We start from the raw sequence: 19,272 nt of genomic DNA on the forward strand, positions 1-19,272 counted from the left end.
AGTGGGAGAGCATGAAGAGAGAAAGAGGGAACAAAAGAGAAAGAGAGAGAGAAAGCAAAGTAGGGAGCGTGAAAGTGCAAAAGTAAGAGAGCAAGAAAGAGGGCAAAAGAGAGAGCGCAAAAGAAATAAAGAGAGAATACAAGAAAGCTAAAGAGAGAGTATAAAAAGAGAGAGCAAGAGAAAGCGAGAGAGTGTGGGAGAGCGAGAGAGAGCGTGGAATAGAGAGAGAGTGTTGGAAAGAGAGAGTGTGGGATAGAGAGTGTGGGAGAGAGAGGGAGAGTGAGAAAGAGAGGGTGAGAGTGTGGGAGAGAGAGAGAGGCAAGCGTGGGTTACACACGAGTCAGGCACAACAGCAGTAAACGTGTAATGGGAGAATTTGAACTTGCCTGCTCTTGCTCTAGTGTCCAATTGCTAACCCAGTCCAAGGAGATATGGATAAATCATCCAAACAGAAACAGAATAGGTTTGTGGTGTGCACAGGATTTATGTAAGTGCTGAAGGAATCTTTATGGGAATCCTAAGCATTACGCGATGACTGTGGTTTATATACAGTAGATAATGACGGCAGGTCTGAATAAGCTGATATGAATGTGACAATGGAAATACTAACTGCTCTCCCAAGTCACATAAAAGTTAGCTTTGTTCTACAGATGCTTTGGGCTATATCACTGTTTGGAAACAGGACAAGGGAGAGGGGACAACACAGAGTGGCCTGAGAGCTCCCTTGAAATGAGATGAAAGGCTTTCTGAACTGGCTTTGTGTACAGAGTCCTCTCTGGTGTCTGCATCGCTTGGTGCAGACATTTATCACACTGCCCTTCACTCTCCTAACTTGAACCACATTCAGAACAGCACCGTCATCTCAGCCAACTCAGGGAGGGAGAGCTCCATTAAAGCCGCTCAGCAATCCTTCCGTAACACTAAACTAAATGGTATTGGTTTTGGAGGCAATGGTTTAGCAGCCGTCCACTTGTAGATAACGCACTGCAAAATTACTTAAACGTCACAGAAGTAACAGGATCTTAGTCTTGTTTTGTTTCGAGCTACAGAGCTGAATCAGGCCCTTCGGCCCACCGCGTCTGTGCCGACCAGCTATCGCCCGTACACTAGCACTATCCTACACACTTGGGGCAATTTACAGAAGCCAATTAACCTACAAACCCGCACGTCTTTGCGGGAGGAAATCGGAGCACCCGGAGAAAACCTCAGGTGGTCACAGGGAGAATCGTGCAAACTCCGTACAGACAGCAGCTGCGGTCAGGATCGAACCCTGAACAACTCTACCGCTGTGCCACACCATTAATCTGTTAGTTACATACATCTTCTGCCATTTGAAGACTGGCATCTCCTAAATGATCCTGGAGATCGACAAGGGTGTGTTTCAATAACACCCTTCATACATTTTAAAGCCCATCAACTGTGTTGTCTGAGGGAGAGTTGCACAGTGTGATGGCATGTTTCTACAGCAACTGTTGGCTGAATTCATTCATTCATCATCGTTGAAGACATTAGAGACGCAGTGGCGCTGGTTTCCGACGGGAACGGTGACAGTCGCACCGCACAGCTCTATCCTCCAGTTCCTGCGGACTTCTGCCACTGGAAGTATAGGATTTTGCTGTGTGTGCTTTATCATCATTCCTTACAATGCCATGTACGACAGTGATCGCAACTTCTACTGAAGTGTGGATGGCCATTGGCTCGCTAGGAGTTCATCCGCCATTTTGGATGAAGAGTCATTATATCCTCTTGTCTCTTATTGTAGTCCTGTACAACACCCGGCCACCAGGACAAGATTTATCACCTGCTCCCTCAGCAGCTGAGATGGTGGAGAGGGAACCTACCAGAATATTGCCACTACACTGCCCCTTTGGGTGTGAGGAAAGGCTGGTTATGCTGGGATTATTTTCTTCACGATTGTGGACGATGGGAGATTTAACTGAGATGGATGAGGAGATAATCTTCAACATTGGTGAGACTGGTGGCAACTTCGGTCAGCTGTTAGATGGCGGTGTTTAAATTCAGTGACGGGGTGTAGATTAAATTCATAGTACTTGTAGTAAATGCACGGTGGCGCAGCAGGTAATAGTCGCTGCTTCACAGCGCTAGAGACCCGGGTTTGATCCTGAACTCGGGTGCTGTCTGTGTGGAGTTTCCTGTGACCGCGTGGGCTATCTCTGGATGCTCTAGTATCTTCGCACATCCTGAAGACGTATAGTTTGTAGGTTCATTGGCCCCTCTGTAAATTGTCCCCAGCGTTTGACAGAGGTGAAAGTAGGATAGCATAGAACTAGCACGGACTCAACGGGCCAAAGGGCCTGTTTCCACACGATATTTCTAAAACTATAACATAACTTTATTTCTGTTATTGAAGGTTTGGTATGTCGGTGTATACTCTCTTGAGCTTTGGCAGGTGTATGGCAGAGAGCATATTGACTGATTGTAACCCAGCCTGGTTTGGCAGTTCAAACACCCGGGAATGAAGGAGGTTGCTAAAAGGTGCTGAACACTGCCCGGTCCATCACGGCTACAGACCTCCTCCACCATCGAAGGGATCTACAGGAGTCGCTACCTCAAAAAGGCAGCCAGCATCATCAGAGACCCACACCACCCTGGCCACAGCTTCATTTCACTCCTGCCATTAGGAAGAAGTCTCGGAGTCTGAAAAGTGTAACGTCCAGGTTCAGGAACAGCTCCATGCCAGCAAACCAGCGTTTGAGCACTCCAACTAAACTCTGAACTACTAACTCCCTTGGTTGCACGAAGGGCTTTGGGCTTTGTTTTGTTTTTGGGTAATTTATTGAATCTTTGTTTGTTTCTTACATTATCCATTGAGTACTGGTTTACAAACCCGTTGAGCTGCTGCACGCAAGGCTGTCGGCTTTCCATTTCAGTCCATATGGCAATACATTCAAAATGCTTCTTGTGTTTAGGAAGAGAAGTAGAGGGAATCCAGGGGACTATAGACCGTCAGGCCACACTGCAGTGGTAGGCAAACCGTTGGAGGGAATTCTTCGAGACAGGATTTACTCCCATTTGGAAAAGAATGGGTTAAATAGGGATAGCCGGCATGGCTTGGTAGACGGCAGATCGTGTTGAGTCTTACTCAAGGGCCTGTCCCACGAGCATGCGCCTGCACGCGGCAAGCGCAACCTAAAGTGCCGGTCCCACCAGCATGCGCCTGCATGCGGCAAGCGCGACCTAACGTGGTCGCTTGAGCCGTACGGCCTCGCGGGGCCGGTCCCACTTCGATCGCCGGAGCCGTATGGAGTTGTGCGGAGCTGGTCCCGGCATCGCGCGGGGCTCCGAAAAACTGACCGTGTTTAAAAATTCCACGCGGCAACAGCCTGCCGGCCCACAGCCACCTCGACGCCGTGTTACTCACTCCACCTCCGCGCGGCTCCCGCTTCTGGTTTGGTCACGCTTGCCGCGTGCCATACGGCTCAAGTGACCACATTAGGTCTCGCTTGCCGCATGCAGGCGCATGCTGGTGGGACCGGCCCTTTAGGTCGCGCTTGCCGCTTGCAGGTCGCATGTTCGTGGGACAGGCCCTTAACTTGATCGAGTTTTTTGAGGAGGTGATGAAGGAGATTGACGTAGGGAGGCGGATGTTGTATAAATGGATATTGGTAAGGCTTCTGATCAAAAAATCCTTCATGTTCGGCCGATCTTGAAGATTAAGATGTATAGCATTCACCTATTCGTACAAGACAGAGGGTTGTAGTGAAAGGTAGATGTTGACAAAAATGCTGGAGAAACTCAGCGGGTGCAGCAGCATCTATAGAGCGAAGGAAATAGGCAACGTTTCGGCCCGAAACCCCTAGGGTTTCGGGCCGAAATGTTGCCTATTTCCTTCGCTCTATAGATGCTGCTGCACCCGCTGAGTTTCTCCAGCATTTTTGTGTACCTTCGATTTTCCAGCATCTGCAGTTCCTTCTTAAACAGGTAGATGTCCAGGCTGGAGCTCTGTGGCCAGTGGAGCTCTGCAGGGGTCTGTGCTGGCACCTCTGCCGTTTGTGACTTGGAGGTAAATGGAGATGGGTTGGAGAGTAGGTTTGCCGATAACATCAACACTGGAGGAGTTGCAGACAGCGAGGACGGCTGTCTGAAGATACAGTGGGGTGCAGATCAGCTGCAGAAATGGACAAGGAAATGGCAGATAGAGTTTAACCAGCGGCGCAGTGGATAGAGTTGCTGCGTTACAGCGATGCAGCGCCAGAGACCCGTGTTCGATCCCGACCACGGGTGCTGCCTGTACGGAGTTTGTACATTCTCCCCGTGATCTGCGTGGGTTTTCCCTGAGAGCTTCGGTTTCCTCCCACACTCCAAAGCCGTACAGGTTTGTAGGTTAAATGGCTTGGTAAATGTAAAAATTGTCCCTGGTGTGGGTGCAGGATAGTGTTAATGTGCGGCGATTGCTGGTCGGCGCGGACCCGGTGGGTCAAAGGGCCTGTTTCCGCGCTGTATCTCTAAACTAAACTGAAAAAGTGTGAGGTGTTGCATTTTAGGAGGTTGAATGTAAGTAGAGAGTACACAGTTAACGGCAAGACCCTTAACAGCATTGATGTGATGCGGGATCTTAGAGTCCAGGTTCATAGCTCACTGAAGCTGGCAGCACAAGTAGATAAGGGTGGTTCAGAAGGCATGTGGTATGCTTGTCTTTGCCCACATTGGAACAATCTGCAAAGATGGTCCTGTTTACAGGAGGTTTGCACGTTGCAATGACTATGTGGAGAACCCAGGCTTTGGTAAACAAATGCCAATATTACACAGGGGGATCGTGCAAGATAGAGTCGTGATTTACTTGCTGTTGACCACAAACAGTTGCTGTTTCTATTTATATCGTTTCTACGGAAATGGAAAAAAAGTAATGATTTTAAGATCTGAAATGTGATTCACATGTGCGTGCTTCTTATCTACAGCTGAGAGATGGAGAGTTGAACGTTACAGAGCACAAACCACGGGTCAGCTTGGAATGGATCTAATTGAGCGGTAGATATTTACCTCGACTTATCTAAGTGCTCAAATTCCATCAGGGAAAATTAACTGTAAATTATTAGAGATAAACTGGTACTGACATCCACGAAACAACTATTATACAGTCAAACAGAACGGTGTTTGGGTGCTTGGCCAATGTCCAATGTCAATGCCAACCATGAGAGAGAGAAGACTGCCCTGCCTATCCCACCTACTTTATAGATGACTACAAGCCACAAAGATGATTGCCATGAACCAGCTACCTGGTCCCATGTGTCTTAAGAAGCGTCCCACCCGAAAACGTTATTTTGTTTTGCTCAAGATTCCAGATTCTGCAGTTCCTCATCCCTCTTGCTTCCATGTTTAGTTTAGGTTAGAGTTTCATTTAGAAATACAGCACGGAAACAGGCCCTTCTTCCCATCGATTCCATGCTGTAAGGCAGCAACTCTACTGCTGCCTACCCCCACCGAGTTCACGCCGACCATTGATCCCCGATACACTAGCACACACTACGCACTAGGAACAATTTACAATTTTTACCAAAGCCAATTAACCTCCAAACCTGTACGTATTTGGAGTGTGGGAGGAAACTGGAGCATTCGGAGAGAACCCCCGTGGTCACGGGGAGAACGTACAAACTCCGTACAGACAGCACATGTAGTCAGGGTCAAACACGGGGCTGCAAGGAAGCAGTTCTAGCACTGTGCCACCGTGCAGTTCCTTGTGCTCTAGTCTTGCTGCCTTCCCCAATCCCTCGTAGGTGAACACAGGTGAGGGGGTTTGTTGACAGGTAGATTGCTGGACAAAGGCCAGAGATGTAAAGACAGATGTGAGACAGATGAAGAATTGTGAAGTTCAGGGAAAGAAATGTTGCAAACTGTGTGGCCAGTGGAAGGGGTTCATAAAGTCATAAGGGATAGAAGCAGAATTCGACCATTCGGCCCATCAAGTCTACTCTACCATTCAATCATGGCTGATCTATCCGCTCCCTCCTAACCCCATTCTTCTACCTTCTCCCCAGAAACTCTGACACCTGTACTAATAAAAAATCTATCTCTGCCCTAAAAAATATCCACTGACTTGGCCTCCACAGCCTTCTGCGGGTGCAGGTGAAGGGGGTGGGGGAGGGGACAAACCAAGCACCTGGCAATACATCTCCACATAGTAGGAGGAACCATCACATGGGGAGCTTGCAAACTCCACACAGTCAGGACTGAACCCAGATCACTGGATGTGTGAGGCCATTGTATCTTCATGCTGCCTCTGGGAGTAATTTAGGAAATGGACAGCAAGGTGACAGTGTTGCTCATTGGTAAAATAACCTGGCATTTCACTATTATGGGGCAAAGTTCTCAAGCCACTGAGGTAAAGTTGGCAACGTCAGGAGCCACCCTCTGCATTGCAATCGCTGCAATTACTAGTTTCAACTGCAACAGTAAGTCAGGCTCTACCAACACTGCAAGACTCACTACATCCAGTCTTTATCACAATGGGTGAGATTGTCTGAGCCATTATAAAGGTCTCTGACCTCTTTGTCACACAGTCTATCCAGCCCATTCAAGAACTAGTTGCTTAGGAAAGATGCTGGAAAAAATCAAAGGTAGACAAAAATGCTGGAGGAACTCAATGGGTGAGGCAGTATCTATGGAGAGAAGGAATAGGCAACATTTCAGGTCGTGACCTTTCTTCAGACTGATGTGAAGGGAGGGGGTGGAAAAAAGAAAGGAAGAGACGGAGACAGTGGGCTTGTGGGAGAGCTGGGAAGGGGGAGGGGAAAGAGGGAGAGAGCAAGGACTATCTGAAATTGGAGAAGTCAATGTTCATACCGCTGGGGTGTAAACTGCCCAAGTGAAATATGAGGTGCTGCTCCTCCAATTTATGGTGGTCCTCACTCTGACCACCGAGGAGGCCCAGGACAGAAAGGTCGGATTCGGAATGGGAGGGGGAGTTGAAGTGCTGAGCCACCGGGAGATCAGGTTGATCATTGCGAACTGTGCGGAGGTGTTGGGCGAAGCGATCGCCAAACCTACGCTTGGTCTCACCGATGTAGAGCAGCTGACACCTAGAGCAGCGGATGCAATAGATGAAGTTGGAAGAGATGCAGGTGAACCTCTGTCGCATCTGGAAAGACTGTTTGGGTCCTTGAATGGAGTCAAGGGGGGAGGTAAAGCGACAAGTGTAGCATTTCCTGCGGTTGCAAGGGGAATGTGCCAGGAGAGGGGGTGGTTCGGGTTAAAGGGTGAATGTGTTTCTACTCCGGACTCCCGGCTGCACTACCTCTTTAAGGGACAAGAGTCCAAGTCGAGATAGTAAACACATGTCGTGTTTAATTCTGCCACTGCCGGTATAAGTAGGAAGCGTGAGCTTGCCAGATGTTGGAACGGCACATTTCAACACAAAGCAGGGATTGCCATTACGGGTTATGGGCACCGCGCAGAGCTCATGTTTAAGGTTGGTAGAGGAAGCACTGTGGTGTGTGTGTGCCGTGTAGCATTCCAGTGTGCGAAATAGTCTGAAGGGTCTCAACCCGAAACGTCACTTATTCCCTTTCTCCAGCGACGCTGCCTGACCCGCTGAGTTACTCCAGCATAATGTGTCTATCTTCACCTTAAATACGAGGTCCAGTTAACAACAAAAAAAAAGACACAAAGTGCTGGAGGAACTCAGCGGGTCAGGCATCCTCCCTGCCCTGGAGAACAGTGATGTTTGGGATCAGACACATGGTTCTGGAGCACCTTGTCTCAGGGTCCTGTTAACAATCTTTGATTATTCGCCGAGTAAGAAGGAACTGCAGATGCTGATTTATGCCGCAGATAAGACACAAAGTGCTGGAGTAACTCGGCTGGTCAGGCGGCATCGGTAGAGATGTATCACTACACCACATTCTGACTTATGATCAGCACTTCTGAAAAGTTGTATTTGTCTGGTTGTAACTGAAGTGTCCCAACCCGAAACATCGCCTATCCATGGTCACACAAAAAAAAGCTGGAGAAACTCAGCGGGTGCAGCAGCATCTATGGAGCGAAGGAAATAGGCAACGTTTCGGGCCGAAACCCCTGAAGTTTCTCCAGCTTTTTTTTGTGTGACCTTCGATTCTCCAGCATCTGCAGTTCCTTCTTAAACACATCGCCTATCCATGTTCTCCAGAGATGCTGCCTGACCCCCTGAGTTACTCCAGCACGTTGTGTCTTTTTTGATTCTCCTCCGCTCTGTATTTGATGCTGCTTGCCGCGGTTGTAAAATCACATCGTGGCCCGGAGGCTGCTTTCCCCAGCTTGCTTTACCGATGCAGCTTGCATGGCCGTGAGTGAAGGCAGCGTGTGGGGGTGGTCCTGCCTGCCCTCTGCCGTGACACATCTACTCTCAAGCGCTGACATCTTGAAGAGGAAGGGGGGCTGGATATCTCGCTGGTGCCGGGGGACGGGGCAGGATTTTCCAGCGGTGCTTGCCAGAGTCTAGGGGGCAGCCCGGATCCCTTCCATTGGAGCCTGCCTTCAATTACATCATTGCACTGTGTCCCGCCTCCCGCTATCGGTGGGGAAGGGAGGGGGTGGGGAGCTCCTAGCGGATTCAACTCCAGCTCGGAGACGAGAGGGGAGTGGAAACTTAAAGGAGGTCCCACGCAAGACTTGCCTACCTTCCTTGAAAACTCTCTCTCGCCCGGAATGTAAATACATCACGAAAATGACCTAGAGGGCCAGTTGTAGTCAGTTGTTCTACCCAAGTCAAACGCTCAGCCCCAAGCAGGACTTGAATGCTCCTAATACCATTCACTGGCTGATGTTGTACAAAAGCCACAACGCGGACAGCGTGTAACTCGCTACTGTATTAATAATAAGGTCGCACCAACTCTCTCAACTCATTTTTGTTTCTCACAGTAAATACTAGGACCTAATGGTGCTGCCAACACAGACATCGTGCTAAGTTGACAAAGGATTTTCTTTTAAAAGGCAAGATTACTTTTTTTTTTGGCCATTTCTCCCGGGGGAACTGCTTTACCTGTTTATCAAGCTCACTGACAAGCGAGCCACATTGCCTGACACGGAGTGAGTGAGTGAGTGAAGGCGAGAGAGAGGATGGAGTCTCTGATACCTGGTCCTCTGGCGAGATGCTCCACTTCTTAGAGGCGTTTAGCCCAGTTGAGCCGAAGAGGCGAGAACGTTAATAGACCGAGGACGACAAGGCTGGCAGCAGTAACCTGGTAAGAAAGCCTTTCAACACCTCAAAAGCGTTTGAAATGTCAAATTGAGCGGCGGAGCAGCCGGGGGAATGGACGTTATTGTTTTAAATCCAGATCTTTTTCTGGCTGCGATGTAGCGGTTTTTAAGATCTCCAGTGAGTTTTGCTGAGATATCGTTCTTGGCACAGCCCTTTAAAAGTAACATGGGTAGTCGTCGTAATATTATTGCGTGACATTGGGATTATAACAAGAATGTGCATTTGAACAAAAATCAAAATCTTCCCGTGTGGCTTTTTCTGGTTTATAAGGAAAACCCAGCAGAGTCCGATCAAGGATTGTCCGAGCGCCACCGAAGTTCTATTATTAAGTCTTACTATCCACCTCTCTGGTGACCCTCGGGCTATCTTTGATCGGACTTTGCTGGGTTTACCTTGCACTGAGCGTTATTCCCTTATCAAGGAACTGCAGATGCTGGAAAATCGAACGTAGACAAAAGTGCTGGAGAAACTCAGCGGGTGCAGCAGCATCTATGGAGCGAAGGAAATAGGCAACGTTTCGGGCCGAAACCCAAGGGTTTCGGCCCGAAACGTTGCCTATTTCTCAAGGGTTTCGACCCGAAACGTTGCCCATTTCCTTCGCTCCATAGATGCTGCTGCACCCGCTGAGTTTCTCCAGCACTTTAGTCTACATTCCCAACATGTCATGTATCTGTACGCTGTGGACGGCTCGATTGTAATCATGTATTGTCTTTCCGCTGGCTGATGAGCTCGCAACAAAAGTTTTTTTCACTGTACCTCGGTACACGTGCCAACAAACTGCACCATAAAACTGGCACCTTGTCTTGGCAATCATAAGTGGCAAATGTGCTTTGGCACAGTAGACCGAAAACGTAATTTTAAGTTGTTTATTAATTTCCATCACACGTTTTTAAATGATTGAAGCTACCCCTATCCCGAGTGCATATAGTCCATTTGTGTCTGAAGGAACGTCACCTAATTCTTTTCTCCAGAGATGCTGTCTGACCCGCTGAGTTACTCCAGCTTTTTGTGCCTCTCATACCTCAGCAACAGACGGCATGCAACCTGCCTGGCCCACACACAAGTGAACTGTTCATTGCTATTCGGGGTAGCGAGGGCTATCCTTGATCGGACTTTGCTGCCTGCTTTGCCTTCTACACCAGTAGCCAGGCGAGAAGGTTTTTGATGGGTTTTTTTAAGTAAAACCGAGAGGCATTATCGCATCACTTTGCACAGATTCAAAAGCCGCTGAGCTTTAAAAGCATCACAAACTCCGTTTAGAGTTGCTAGGAGACGTTTTTTTTTGTTGCATGTGCCTATAATTGAGCGACTGCAGGAAAGACTGGACTGCAAGGCTCCGCTGACCAAGATAGGAGCTGATCTGATGCATTGTGTCTTTAGCTGGACTAAATGGAAAGATAAATGTTTTGCTAAAGTCTTAAAGTGGGAGGGTTGAAATGTATTATTATTATTCTCTTTCAAAAGTTATTTCCTCCGCAGCTTGCCACTGACAGAGAGGGTGGGACACACACACACACACACACTTTAATCAGGTGCCCGAGAATGCCCAGCGAGCTGGCCACCGGCCTCCTGGGAATTCTTGGCAGCCCAGGGTTGAATGAAACAAAAGTTTCTTTCTCCGTGTGTTTGTGCCGGAGAGGTTGTTGGTGGCGGGGGGGGGGGGGGGGGGGGGGGGGGGGAGAGAGGGGAGAGAGAGAGAGAGGGAGGCAGGGGCCGGTGGGTGGGAGGTGAGGGGAACTCAACTGATAAGGCAGCAGGGAACTAAACCGACATAAAGTCCACAACACTCCCCCCCCCTCTCCATTCTTGCACGCCAGGGGGTTAATGGGGCTGGTTTCACTTTCAGCCACTCTTTCCAGAAAACAATCTGACGTTGAGGAAAAAAATGTTGGCAGGCACATGGGCTGACAGAAACACACACACACACACACACGGAAGCACAACGTCTTCCAGACCCAGGTAACGGCGACCCCCCCCCCCCCCCCCCCTCTCCCCGTTAGTTAAACAACCCGTTAGAGCAGTCACTGGCGGAGAGGTAGGGGGGGGCAAGAGCGGGTGGTAGAATCTTTGTTCCAGAGAGAGGGGGAGAGCGAGATACATAGAGGGGAGAGAGACAAAGCAATATGGGGAGAGAAGAGAGGGGGGGGGGGGGGGGGGGGAGGGGAGGGGGGGGGGAGGGGGGAGAAAGAGAGAGGAGAGACAGAGAGAACGAATGGAGAGATAGAGAGAGAGAACGAGGGGAGAGAAGAGAGAACGACGAGAGAGGAGGGGGGAGAGAGAGGGGAGGGGGGGGGGGAGAGAGAGGAAAGGGGGGGGGAGAAAGAGGGGGGGAAAAGAGAAAGAGGGAGAATGAGAGAGGGGGGGGGGAAATAAATAGAGAGGAAGGGACGGACCTGGAGATAGGGGGGGGGGGGGGGGGGGGGGGGGGGGGGAGAGCAGAGAGCCCAGTTTACGCGTGCTACTACCACCACAGCGGTTTCCAGGACAGATCGAGTTACCAGTAGCGGTTGTTTCCTCCCGCAGCCAATTGCAAAGCCAGGGGAGACAGCGACTCTGTCCCGCAGCCCCGGAGTAACAGACACAAAATGCTGGAGTAACTCAGCGGGACAGGCGGCATCTCTGGAGAGAAGGGATGGGTGACCTTTCGAGTCGAGACCCTTCTTCATAGTCGTCCATCCCTTCTCTCCAGAGATGCCGCCTGTCTCGCTGAGTTACTGCAGCATTTTGTGTCTAGCTTCGGTTTCCAGCATCTGAGTTCCTTCCTGCACATCCCACCGCCCGGCCCTTCCACACCACTGGGCAAGCAGCGGGGTTATAGGAGTGCGCTACCCCTGCCCTTAGTAGAAGCGGGGGCGCTGGAGTTAGCGGAGTTACTGGCGTTACACGAGTTAGCGGAGTTACGTTGGAGTTACTGGAGTTACACTGGAGTTAGTGGAGTTACGCTGGAGTTACGCTGGAGTTAGTGGAGTTGCACTGAAGTTACGCTGGAGTTAGTGGAGTTGCACTGGAGTTAGTGGAGTTACGCTGGAGTTAGTGGAGTTAGTGGAGTTACGCTGGAGTTAGTGGAGTTACGCTGGAGTTAGTGGAGTTGCACTGGAGTTAGTGGAGTTACGCTGGAGTTAGTGGAGTTACGCTGGAGTTAGTGGAGTCTACGCTGGAGTTACGCTGGAGTTAGTGGAGTTACGCTGGAGTTAGTGGAGTTACGCTGGAGTTAGTGGAGTTGCGACCGAGTTAGTGGGGTTACGCTGGAGTTGCACTGGAGTTCGTGGGGATATTGAGCCAAGCACACAGAGCCGGCGGGCCAGCCAGCGTGTGTGCAGGGATTGAGCCTGAAGAAGGTCCCAATGCCAAACGCCACCTGTCCATTCCCTCCCCGGCGCTGCCTGACCCGCTGAGTTGCTCCAACACTTTGTGCTTTGCACTGTGCGGTTCTTCCACTGTTTTGTTTTGTGTGGATTCACATTTATTGAAGCTGATATCTGGAAACACACACGTTGTTGTCTTTGTCAGCAAGGTTCCACATGACTATCACGTTAAAGCCACAAATCCAAGCTCTCCCCAGTGTTACAACTTCAGCCTCACATGAATACTGTGGGATATACACGCTCACTGTCCAACCAACGCTGGGCAGGACGGTGGGAAATCCCACCAAAGTCCTGCTCCAGTACATCAACATGACTCTGCAAAGTCACCCCCTGCTTTGCAAGTGCACATTGATTTCGGGACACCTTTTGATAATGGACTCCACCACCACCCCCTCCCCTCTGTTTACAAAGACAGCTGTCTGCAAACTCACCCAAGCCCGTCGTTTTAGTTTAGAGTCACAGCAGGGAAATAGGCCCTTCGGCCCATCCAGTCCCCGCTGACCAATAGACAATATACGATAGGTGCAGGAATAGGTCATTCGGCACTTCGAGCCAGCACCGCCATTCAATGTGATCATGGCTGATCATCGCCAATCAGTACCCCGTTCCTGCCTTCTCCCCATATCCCCTGACTCCGCGATTTTTAAGAGCCCTATCTAGCTCTCTCTTGCAAGTGTCCAGAGAACCGGCCTCCACCGCCTTGAGGCAGAGAATTCCACAGACTCACCACTCTCTGTGAGAAAAAGTGTTTCCTCATCTCCGTTCTAAATGCCTTACCCCTTATTCTTAAACTGTGGCCCTTGGTTCTGGACTACCCCAACATCGGGAAGATGTTTTCTGCCTCTAGCGTGTCCAATACCTTAATAATGTTATATGTTTCAATAAGATACCCTCTCATCCTTCGAAATTCCAAAGTATACAAGCCCAGCCGCTCCATTATCTCAGCATATGACAGTCCCGCCATCCCGGGAATTAATCTTGTAAACCTACGTTGCACTCCCTCAATAGCAAGAACCATCGATCACCAGTTCACACCAATTCCATGTGATCCCACTTTCTCATCCACTCCCTACACACTAGGGTCACGTTTACAGCACCCACAAACCTGCACGAGAGGGGGTGAGAGAGAGAGGGTGGGGGGGGGAGAGAGAGGGGGTGGGGGAGGCGAGAGAGGGGGGGGGGTGGGAGAGAGGTGGGACGGAGGTGAGGGTGGGAGGGAGGGGGGTGCGAGAGGGTGGGGGGAGAGAGAGAGGGTGGGGGGCGAGAGAGGGGGTGGGAGTAGAGAAGGGGGGGGGGGGGAGACAGAGAGAGGGGGTGGGAGGAGACAGAGAGAGAGGGGGGTGGGGGAGACAGAGAGAGGGAGGGAGTGAGAGACACAACCAGTCAAAGCCTGGCAGCAACAGATTCTTGGAGACATGAATGTTGGGTGATGAATAAAGAAACAATAGTTACCAGAACAGAGATTTTATTAAATCAGAGGCAACCAGTAGCAGTAAATGAATAGTGCCATCACAAGGCAGTGATAATACTTTTACTTTTGAATGGCAAACCTAGCTTGATACAGGCCATGCTGAATAAGTGGTTTGACTCTGTTCTGAAATAACGTTCTCATTGTGTGTTAAAACTACTAATTGTGGAGAAAGGAACTGCAGATGCTGGTTTATACCGAAGATAGACACAAAGTGCTGGAGTAACTCAGCGGGTCAGGCAGCATCTCTGGAGAAAACCAGTCTGAAGAAGGGCCCTGATCTGAAATGTCACCCATCCTTTTTCTCCAGAGATGCTGCCTGACCTGCTGAGTTACTCCAGCGCTTTATGTCTATCTACAAACTGTGGCTTGGGTGTGCCGACATTGCAAGCATGGAACTGTACAGCACAGGAATAGGCCCTTCGGCCCATAATGTCTGTGTTGACCACAATGCCGTTAATCTCCTCTGCCTGCACATAATCCACATCTCCCCATTCCCTGCATATCTACGTAGTTATCCAAAAGTCTACCAATCGTATCTGCCTCCACCACCACCCCGGCAGCGCGTTCCTGGCACCCACTACCCTCCTTGTAAAAGAACTTGCCCCGCACATCTCCTTTAAACTTTGCCCCTCTCACTAAAGACCAATTCTGCAGGGAATCAAAGACCAACTAATTTCTTATTCTCGTCACAAGCAGTAAACGACGCACAGTGAAAAGTTGTGAACAATTCCTGAGAACTAGTTTCCAATATTCACACAGTACACCAGTGGATGTTTCAATCTCTCATTGCCAGGTAGCAAAGACTTCCCAGAAAATCCCAATCCCACCCAGTATCCCATTGTGTTCCCCTTCAGAATGGAAAGAAACAGATTTTATTGTTTAGTGAATTGCCTTGATATTCTGCTTGTTCATAAAACACTGCAATGTTGTAATGTGGCAGAGAAGTTTATTGTCTGGCAACCCTACGTTAACTGCTCAACACCATTAGGCATGGACTAGTCTAGTTTAGTTTCTTATCGTCACATGCGCTGAGGTACAGTCAAAGCTTTTGTTTGCGCGCTATCCAGCAAAGACTATACATAATTACAATCGGGCATTCCATGGTGTACAGATGAAGGGTAAAGGTGCAACATTTAGTGCAAGATAAAGTTCAATTAAAGCTAGTTCCAAGGTCTCCAATGAGTTAGATGGGAGGTCAGAACCGTCCTAGCTGGTGAGAGGGCGTTTCAGTTGTATGATAATAACTGGGAAAAAGTCTTCTTGAATCTGGAAGTGTGGGTTTTCTCCGGGAGCTCAGGTTTCCTCCCACACTCCAAAGACGTGCAGATTTGTAGGTTAATTGGCTTCGGTAAAAATTTTAAATTGTTGCTAGTGAGTACTATAGTGTTACTGTACAGGGCGATCGATGGTCGGCATGAACTCAGTGGGCTGAAGAGCTTGTTTTCGTTCTTACCTCCTTGTTCCCTCCCCTCTACTTTCTGTCTGTAGAAGGGTTCCGACACAAAACGTCACCCATCCTATTTCTCCAGAGATGCTGCCTGACCTGATGGGTTATTCCAGCACTTTGTGTCTATCTTCAGTATAAACCAGCATATGCAATTCCTTCCTACTCATTTTATCAGTACTTTGGAGACCAGACGATGAGGTATTTTTCAAAATCATAAAATATACTAAATTTTGACAACGATGAAATAAAGACTCAAAACGGAGCCTTTAAATATAATAAATTGAAGCCATTGACTTTAGAGATACAACATGGGAACAGGCCCTTTGGCCCACCGGGTCTGAGCCGACCAGTAATCCACGTATATTAGCACTATGCAACACAATTTACAATTCTTACCAAAGCCAATTAACCTACAAACCTGAGGTACACATAAATGCTGGAGAAACTCAACAGGTGCAGCAGCATCTATGGTGCGAAGGAGATAGGCAACGTCTCGGGCCGAAACCCCGACTTTCCAGCATCTGCAGTTCCTTCTTAAACATTTAACCTACAAACCTGTACATCTTTGGAGTGTGGGAGGAAACTGGAGCACCCGGGGAAAACGCATGTGGTCTTGGGGAGAAGGTACAAAGTTTATATATGCTGCCCATTAGTCAGGATCGAACCCGGGTCTCTGCCGCTGCGAGGCAGCAACTCTACCGCTGCGCCACCGTGCCACTCATCCTACTTTGAGCCCACATGACAAAGAATGAGCCATGAGGTCATTTACTTCATTGCTGCCTGCACCCTGGCCAGGATACTCAGCTTGGCTCGTGTTACACTGGTGGCTGAACTTCAAAGACTATTGCAATGGTAGCAAAGTGCTTTGGGACATTACAAGCATATAAAAGACCTTAGATAAATACAACAGTGGCCTGTATGGAAAACTACTCTTTTAACTATGACAGGCGCGGCAAGTCAGTGGTCCTCACGGCAACATTCCCGCCTCCGGATTAGAGCGTTTAAGGCGCTCCTCAGAGATTCCCAAGTACAAAGTTCTACGCTGACATCCCCGGCTGTCAAATAAGAAGAAACCATTGGAAGAAGGGTCTCGACCTGAAACGTCACTCATTCCTTCTCTCCACAGATGCTGCCTGATCCGCTGAGTTACTCCAGTACTTTGTGTCTATCCTTGGCGTAAACCAGCATCTGCAGTTTCTTCCTACACAAGTTTCTTCCTATGCCTGCTCTACGGTAGACGTAAAAGAGACAATTTTTGAAGAAGAGCAAATAAGTTATCCACTATCTTAGTTTAGTTTAGTTTAGAGATGCAACACAGAAACAGGCCCTTCAGCCCACCGCGTCTGCGCCAATCAGTACAGTAACACTATCCTGCACACACTAGGGATAATTTACAATTTTACCGAAGCCAATTAACCTACAATCCAGTGTTTAAGAAGGAACTGCAGATGCTGGAAAATCGAAGGTAGACAAACGCGTTGGAGAAACTCAGCAGGTGCAGCAGCATCTATGGAGCGAAGGAAATAGGCAACGTTTCGGGTCGAAACCCTTGGGAAATAGGCAACGTTTCGGGCCGAAACCCTTGGGTTTCGGCCCGAAACGTTGCCTATTTCCTTCGCTCTATAGATGCTGCTGCACCCGCTGAGTTTCTCCAGCACTTTTGTCAACATACAAACCAGTACGTCTTTGGAGCGTGGGAGGAAACCAGACATCCCGGAGAAAACCCACACGGGTAGCGGGGAGAACGTGCAAACTCTGCGCAGACAGCACCTCTGGGTCATGATCGAACACGGGTCTCCGGCGCTGCGAGGCAGCGACTCTACCGCTGCGCCACCACGCCACTCTTGGCCCTCTCCTGACTAGTGTTTATGTTTCAGGCCACGGCACTGAGAAACAAATGATCGGGTCGTTATTTACATCCCCGCGGTATGAACACCGACTTCTCCAATTTCAGGTAGTCCTTGTTTTCTCCCTCTTTCCCCTCCCCTTCCCAGCTCTCCCACAGCCCGCTGTCTCCGCCTCTTCCTTTCTTCTTCCCGCCCCCCCCCTCCTCCCCCATGTCAGTCTGAAGAAGGGTCTCGACACGAAGCGTCACCTATTCCTTCGCTCCGTAGATTCTGCCTCACCCGCTGAGTTTCTCCAGTATTTTTTATCTACCTTTGGTCCTTGTCAGGCACTGTTTAAAGAGCTTGTTCAAACTAAAGTGGCTTTTGCGCCTCATACAGTGGGGAGTTTTTCCCTGAATCATGATGTGGATTCGAGAGGCATGAACGATCTTCACTGTGTCAACAGAGTCGAGAGTGTTTTATTGTCGTGTGTCCCAGATAGAACAATGACATTCTTACTTGCACTAGCACAACGCAGTATGCAAACATAGTACACTGTAAACACTATGATTAATGAGAAAAAAGTTCAGTGAGTGGTTGTGTACATATACATATATACACGCACACACATCCAGGCACATACAAAACAAACAATAACAGTACAATAAGACAAGACCAATATCCCAAGGTCCTTGTAGTTCAGAGTGTATTTGAGGTGGTAGTGTTTAATAGTCAACTCAAGAGTCAAGAGAGTTTATTGTCATGTGTCCCTGATAGGACAATGAAATTCTTGCTTTGCTTCAGCACAACAGAACATAGTAGGCATTGACTACAAAACAGATCAGTGTGTCCATATACCATTATATACGTAAATACAAACATGAATAAATAAACTGATAAAGTGCAAATAACAGATAATGGGCTATTAATGTTTAGAGTTTTGTCCGAGCCAGGTTTAATAGCCGGATGGCTGTGGGGAAGTAGCTCTGGGCGTTACAGTTTTCAGGCTCCTGTATCTTCTTCCCGATGGCAGGGCTGAAAGAAGTGTGTGGCCAGGGTGGTGATATTTGTCAGCTCCGTGAGAAATGCATGGGCAGGCATTATCTTTCGTTAACCGAACAAAGGCTTTTGACTCTTATCAGGCCAGTGGAACCTCTTTCCCGAGCACAGCTAACCTCGACAGATCACCACTATCTTGCTCCAGCGACATGCTTGCATGCAAGCTGCGATCCTATGCAATTGGTCCACAACAGGGTGGGTCTTTGCCTAGACACTGGTTCTGAGCAGAATCGCATCAATGCCGCAACTCGTATCTCAAACCTTTCTTGCTGCAACTAGCTCACTGCAGAAATGGAGCTAAACGGGGAACAACTAGGTGGCCTCCACCCAGAAACCATGATCCACCAACCTCGGCAGTCAAGCTTGCCCAGGTCTGGAGATTGAAATCCATGCTATAGTCATTGGGGGTGTGCTCTGTGTGATCATGTGCAGACAGGATCTGCAACATTGTGCCTCCGTAAACCATATGCATCTTGTCCCATATCTGGCCAGCTCTAGGAAGACAAGATGCAGCTCAGTGTCAACCAATCTTTGGTTGTCCAAGGGATCCCAAGCTCTTGGACAAAGGGAATGACACTTGGACTACCTACAGCTCGCCTCTCAAAGCAGTGAGAGGTAGCCACCGTATCCACACCCAACCATTAATCACCCGTCACACTAGTTCGATGTTATCCCACTTTCTCTTCACTCCCTGCACACTAAGGGGCAATTTACAGTGGGGGGGTGGGGCAATTAACCATGCGATCACCGAGAGAACGTGCAAACTCCACACAGCAGCACCCGTGGTCAGGATTGAACCCGGATCTCTGGTGTAGTGAGGCAGCAGCCCACTGGATCAAAAACAAAACGCAACAGAAAGTTTCAAACAATATAACTTGTAGATGTTACCCATGGAAGCGGTGATTACATTT

At 49.0% G+C, this 19,272-nt stretch overlaps 2 protein-coding genes across 4 annotated transcripts in view; one reads left to right on the forward strand and one right to left on the reverse strand.

Moving 5' to 3' along the window:
- The window catches only part of ralgps1 (Ral GEF with PH domain and SH3 binding motif 1), a 679,800-nt gene that overhangs the window by 294,024 nt on the left and 366,504 nt on the right, over positions 1–19,272 (reverse strand). The window lies entirely within an intron of this gene.
- The window catches only part of angptl2b (angiopoietin-like 2b), a 44,627-nt gene continuing 33,879 nt past the window's right edge, over positions 8,525–19,272 (forward strand). Inside the window, 2 exon segments of the mRNA XM_055659793.1 lie at positions 8,525–9,176; positions 17,354–17,430. Coding sequence (XP_055515768.1) covers positions 17,374–17,430 — 57 coding nt within the window. The 5' untranslated portion in view covers positions 8,525–9,176; positions 17,354–17,373.

The sequence above is a fragment of the Leucoraja erinacea genome, chromosome 31 (genome assembly GCF_028641065.1).
Source record: "Leucoraja erinacea ecotype New England chromosome 31, Leri_hhj_1, whole genome shotgun sequence".
Classification (NCBI taxonomy): Eukaryota; Metazoa; Chordata; class Chondrichthyes; order Rajiformes; family Rajidae; genus Leucoraja; species Leucoraja erinaceus.